Genomic DNA, 6,144 nt, shown 5'->3' with positions numbered 1-6,144 from the left:
CCTTCGCGCTATGAGTTTCCGTTGTTATTCTTCAAACAGAAAACTACCGGTGCGTCACAAAACGTTATGTGACGTCACAATTCATGGAAATACCGGGCGGTGGTGCGCGGCGCTGTTAGAAAGAACTCGGCAGCGTAGAGTTAACCTGATCAAATGTTTGCGTTTTGCCCGAGCAAGCCTGGACAGGCAAGTTGTTAACCGACTTATTTTTTCTCGTAGGAATTCTCCAGTTGTAAGAGTTTAAATCGAATCTGCAACTTCATAATGGCAATTGACCGCAACAGCTTGACCGTGTTCTCGCGCCAGTCGGACAACAGCAAACCGCGTTTGGCGTGCAAGTCGCTCTTCGGCAAGTCCGACCCGACAGAAACAAGAAAGATGCTCAACGCAACAATGGACCGCGAAGCGCGGCGTCTGCGCGACGGTTGGAACTTCGACCCGTCATCACTCACTTCGGCCGAAAATCGAGGCTCGAATCCCCGCCAAACCGTCCCAGCTTCCCCGATCCCCGCCAAGCGCTACGAATGGGAGCTCCAAGACAGTAAGAAGGTTCCCCACTTCTACACTCGACCCTTCAGGAAGCATCATTCTGAAAAGCCGCGTCGCCCCAGCCGCCCTTCACCCTTACCCCTATCCTGCCGCGACCAGAACGCCAGCCCCAGCCCTGCCCCAGGCAAGCGCATCGAACCCACGCGCCCCCTTTGCACAGGGTTAAACTTCGCCAGCCCTCCAAGAATCACCCACAGCAACGTTAACACGTCACTGGCTCGTTTCGTCACCGCCCTTCGCGTCCCTGCCCCCACCTTCGACGGCGCCGCTCTCCCTGTTACGTCACCGCTCCGTGAAGTCACCACCTCGCCATCGCCTGCTGTGACGTCACCGAGTGTGACGTCATCGTCCTCGTCCGCAAAGGATGCTTCTGGTCAGAGGTCGGTTTCGAAACGCCAACTCTTTGCGAGTCCTGAAGGCAAGGAGGCGAAGAAACGCAGGAACGAGGAGAAGGCAGGAGGTCACCAAATGCGACTCACAGGTATTTACTTGTTTTTTTTCTAAAAAGAAAACTTTTTCTTCAAAATCTCCTTAACTTTCAAAATTTAAATATTTTTAAACAAAGTTTCAAGCAAATCTTTCCCTCAATAGTATGTCAACAAAAAACCTAAATGTTTGTCTTTGAAATCTATGGTGGAATTGGATTCTAACATTTAACAAGCATAGCGCAGCCGACAAACATTAATTTACACCTATTTGGCATCATTGAATAAACTAACAATTGGTTCGACATTTCTATTACCCCTATCTATGCTTTTTACACCAGCCCTTTAAAAATGCTTAAAATAGACGATTCAAAACGCCGCAAAGGATTGTATTATTTGTCGGAGTAGGAATTGTTCGATGAACATTGACCGGATATCAATGATGGTAATTCGGCGTACCGACTATTGTGCTCCTGTTGATGGTAGCACGCTTCACTGGGCATTTCAAGCCCACCAAGCTACTATTATTGTCACGCTTTTAAGTTAACGTGTTGAAACACCTGTTACTGGAACTTAATGAATAGAGGTTTAGATGTAAAATGAACTACCAAGGCAATGCGAAAGTAGGTGTAGCATTTTGTGTGCGTTTCGAGTAAATCTTAGGATTATAGTTAGAGGTTGTAGTTAGACGTGGAATGAATACCTAAGCCCATAAAGAAGTAGGTAATACTTTATGAACAGTAGGATTATACCTTAAGATCTTAAGATACGCTTACAACCTCTATATGGGCCTTCATATTCATTTCACCTGGGGCTAGTTTTTAAATTGTAAAGACGCGCATTAAATATTCATGATGGGAACCCGAGTCGTACTTGTGTTCCCACGGGATTACTATGGGGGCAATAAAATAAACAACTCGACGGCCTTTTGGGGGGGCAGCGTACGAATTCACCCCCCCCCCCCTCGCGCCCTGGTGCGCAACATGCATTTTACTGCCGCGATTTGCACGCGCTAACACCCCCCGGTGATTTACGACTTGCAGAAATTGCACTTGTATAACTTGTGGGAAATGCGAGCTAAGTAGGTCAACCGCTTAACTTGCATTGTAATGCACTTCTTTAAGTCGAGAGCAATTGCCTTGTAGAATGGCATTAAAGAGAATTTCAAACATTTGGGTAAAGCTAATGTTAGAGAACAAATATTTTTACTTCGGCGCTTAAAATAAAAATACAACAAAAACAAAAAGAAAATCGTCTTCGTTTATCAAAACTGGCGAGAAAATTTAATTAGAATAATCTTGTTCGTTTGCGTATTGAACAGATCACGTTTAGCTCAAGGGGATTCAGTCAGACTCGCCTTGACAAAATCCGTAAACAGCTTTGGACTTTCAACCCAAGGGACAAATACAGACAAACTGTACTCCTGTAACAAACAGCCTTATATCACACTCACGAGCAAAATAACGGTCACCGCGGGAGAGTGTTTACACTTCTGGAGTCTAAACTTACTTTCCTTGTTTTGCAGAAATGCTCCCGCTAAGAAAAACCCGATCATCGAGCAAAAACCTCGAAGCTATTTCCTCGCGAACCTTCAGATCACTTACTCCAGCAGCTCAGGGCGAAAGCTCACGCTAAGGTGTGTATTAGTTTCGACACTTATGAACATAAGCACTCACAGCTAACCACAACTTGTAATCGATGCTTAACCTCGGTTCGCGTGCTGGCGACAGTAATCGCTTTAACACCTACACCGTGATGTTGTGTATTGCATCGATTAGACGCGTGTCTGTTGCAATGTTAAATTGCAATTGACCCTAATCTTGCTCAACGCGTGTGTCGTCTTTAAATTAAACGGAACACCGGACCGACTTGTATATTAACGGAGACTATGATTAAACCATTAGATGAGCAAATGGATTCGCGTGGCCCTAATTCGATTAAATGTTGGTTAAAATAACTGAAACTCTTTAGAAAATTTTGTAACTTGTTGCACTGTTTGCAAATTTTTTGCATTTCAATTACAAGTATTTTTTTATGAATTTGTAAACGTTTATTGCGAAAATCCAAATTGATAAGCAACTTCTTCAAACTTTTGGACCATTTGCCAAACTCGCGGCTATTATTTAATCAACACATTTACCAGGGTGGCGCAATCCAGTTAAGCACGCGGTTTGCCGGAAATGCTAATTACCTCGAAATTCCAGCTCTAGCAAAACAATAACAACTGGCATTCCCACTCGAGGCAAAAACACAGGAATTCCATTTAACCGTCGCTCGCTTCACCTTATACGTGGGAACTCGGGGCCGGGGCAGGTGTAGACAGGCCCTAGGACAACCGGCATCGCGCGACGTGCATTGTGACGTCACAGTGTGTAAATGGCGTCGAGCGTACGCCGGTGGGCCAACGGTCACCCCGTTACCCAAACATTCGGGCTAGTGTGAGTTTTTAAAAGGGCTTTAAACCGTCGTTTGGACCCACGGTGTAATCTATCAATACAAATAAGAGGCATTTCTTTGTGTGCCCTTTTGTGCGAGCTTACTATGGCGTTGGCCATTTTCCCTTTCCGGGACCTAACTGGGCGCAGACACCTGGGCGCGCGTCCCTACGTGGGAAAGTGTCGTAACAATGACGCCGCTTGTGACGACATAATAGCCCCGAGCGTGTAGTTCTCGAGTGTGGACCCGGACGCCCAGAAAAACGCGGATTGGCGCCGTGTTCGACTCTCCAGGGCAGGTAGCGATCCTTCTACACGCACCAACCCGTGGGAATCGTGTTTTAGCGAGCGGGACTCTTGTGTAGTGGCGCCCTGTAACCTTCTAAAGGCAAGTGTCAAGTCATCGGTGTACTTTCGCTGGCCTGAGAGGACTTAAAATGGCTTCAAACATCGATGTTTCCACTTAACAAAGGGTTGGATTAAAGTTCGGGGCACTTCAAACATATTCCCATCTAAGTTTAGACTTTTATCGCGATGACCTCCTTGTTGGATAGCAGCGAATATAGCCGCCATACTAGCATGGTATTTTTTTCAAAAAGACTACAAAGGTTAAAAAGATACAACCTGATTAAAACAGAACCGCAAATAGATTTCATTAAATGAATAACCGAAAGTAGATCCTATGGCCCAAAGTATAATATATCAATTATACCACTTTTGTCACATAAGCTTTGTTGCGAAAACATTATTAAAATCTCCAACCAAAAAATCAATAAATATTTCCTATAAAAATCAAACATTGCAACCAAAATCTTCGCCTGTTAAAGCGTTTTGTCAAAAAACTTAACCTGTACGTGACGAGTCTACATTCCTTTCTCCAAACTGCCACTTGTAACCCTATCTTCGCCCCAAACCGTCCCCGGAAACTAGTAACCTGACCCCCCTGCGCCTCCTTCACCCCCCCCCCCCCGCTTTGTCCTTTTCGCGCGCTACGGCGTAGCCTGTTTGCTAACACTGGCCATTGTGACGTTGTAATGGCGCCGTTGTAGGCAGCTGGGCTGTAGAGTTTTAAATAGACTCGAAAAAATGAGCTGAGTTTCGGAAAAACGACCAAAATAGGATAGTAAACAAATTTGATTCTACTTCTTATAAAAAATAATCAAGTAATTTCTGTGAAAAATACTTGCTTTCGAATATTTTACTAAATTTGGGATTATTTCTTGTTCCAATTGAAATCTAACCTGCCTGAGTTTAGGAATAAACGATAAAAAAGCGAAAATTTTACGCGCATTTTTTAAACGAACATTTCTTGTCCAAGTTTTCAATAAGTTTAAAATTATTTAATTTTCAAAATGAACCGAAATGCTCCTTTCAGTCGAGTTCATCAACTCGAATTCACGTTCATCGGATCGAAAAGTTGCTAAAAATAGCAACAAAACCCGTTCGCATTCAAGATCACTCGACAATCGCGCCCTTGTGGCGCAACACTCGTTCAAATATGACGTAACAATGCACACATTACCTCATCATAAAGTGGACTTTGTGCGTCGATCGATAAATCAACTCGAGACCCGGCCGCCCTTTGTTGCGACACAATCGATTTATGACGACCGCCTTTTATTTGCTCACAAGCGAAAAAGTGACATATGCGCTGAAATGCTACATGGCATCGTTTCCGGGAAAATTACTCGAAAATTGAAACAACAGTTAAAGTTAACATTTGGAATTTGGTTATCTTAAACTTAGTGTTTTACATATTAAAATAATGACCGTATTTAATGAATTTTTTACCTTATTTTGCAGAATTTCGCTGCCTGAACACTCTTCGTTTTACCTTATCACTGAACGAACTGCCCAGATTGCTCCTTAGAATCCTGCCAACGGAAAATTCCAATCATATCGTGAATCAAACACGCGAAAAGCTGCCATCCTAGAATTCGCTGCCATTGGCCAATCTCCATCGCAACTTGTCGATTGCCATTGTTACTTGTTTATCCCTTTTTTGTCCGTATTTTGCTGTTTTTCTTCTTTTGTGCAAAGTACGAACACGTGTATCGGGAAAATGATTTTTTTTGCACCGAAATTTATGATCAGGTCACCCTTTTTTCGTCGTTTTGCCACAAATAATGAAATACCCCCTACTGTGTTTTCGCCAGAAAATTAACCCCAGGTTATCGTTTGTGCGCCTTTATGTTATTTTCCCGCAAATCCTTTAATGAAAAAGTTGACGCTCCCAAAAAGTAGTCACACATAGGCTGTTATACACACGAATCTGTGAAGTTCATATTATGCCGCTTATAGAAATGAATATTTTTCTTTTTCTTTTGGTTATTTATCGATCTTTTTTTGTGGAGTAAACGCAGCTTTATTTGTCGACGCAGACTCAAAAACTGTTTTTGTTGTCTCTCGAAAAGTTTCTTTACAAAACATTGTCTTTTTTGTTGCATCAATACAAAATGATGAAATACATAATTTGACGTCCTTTTTAAGCAGTCTGGAAATTAGGAGAGAATAACGATTGACTTAAACACTTACAAAATAGATTTTAAAGCCTTAAATTGTATTATATTTACAAACGTATCTCGCAAAGTAAAACAAAACATTTCTTTGGGAACATTTTTACGATTATTCAAGAAAACACGGGGTTTCAAAGTTCTAACCTTAGATAAATAACTGCTGATCCTAAGACGTTAAACCGTTTTCCAAAAATAATTTCATCAGTAAAAAAAACATTG

At 42.6% G+C, this 6,144-nt stretch overlaps 1 protein-coding gene across 1 annotated transcript; it reads left to right on the top strand.

Annotated features, from left to right (window-relative positions):
- The first annotated feature begins 223 nt into the window (after nucleotides 1–223).
- Nucleotides 224–5,875, top strand: LOC146135251 (uncharacterized). The gene is made up of 3 exons (XM_083395271.1): nucleotides 224–1,030; nucleotides 2,500–2,610; nucleotides 5,213–5,875. The coding sequence occupies exons 1-2, from the start codon at nucleotides 265–267 to the stop codon at nucleotides 2,607–2,609; spliced, it is 876 nt and encodes a 291-aa protein (XP_083251397.1). The 5' UTR covers nucleotides 224–264; the 3' UTR covers nucleotide 2,610; nucleotides 5,213–5,875.
- Nucleotides 5,876–6,144: the final 269 nt, after the last annotated feature.

The sequence above is a fragment of the Ascidiella aspersa genome, chromosome 8 (genome assembly GCF_963924565.1).
Source record: "Ascidiella aspersa chromosome 8, kaAscAspe10.2, whole genome shotgun sequence".
Classification (NCBI taxonomy): domain Eukaryota; kingdom Metazoa; phylum Chordata; class Ascidiacea; order Phlebobranchia; family Ascidiidae; genus Ascidiella; species Ascidiella aspersa.
This window is presented reverse-complemented; position numbering and strand designations above follow the sequence as displayed.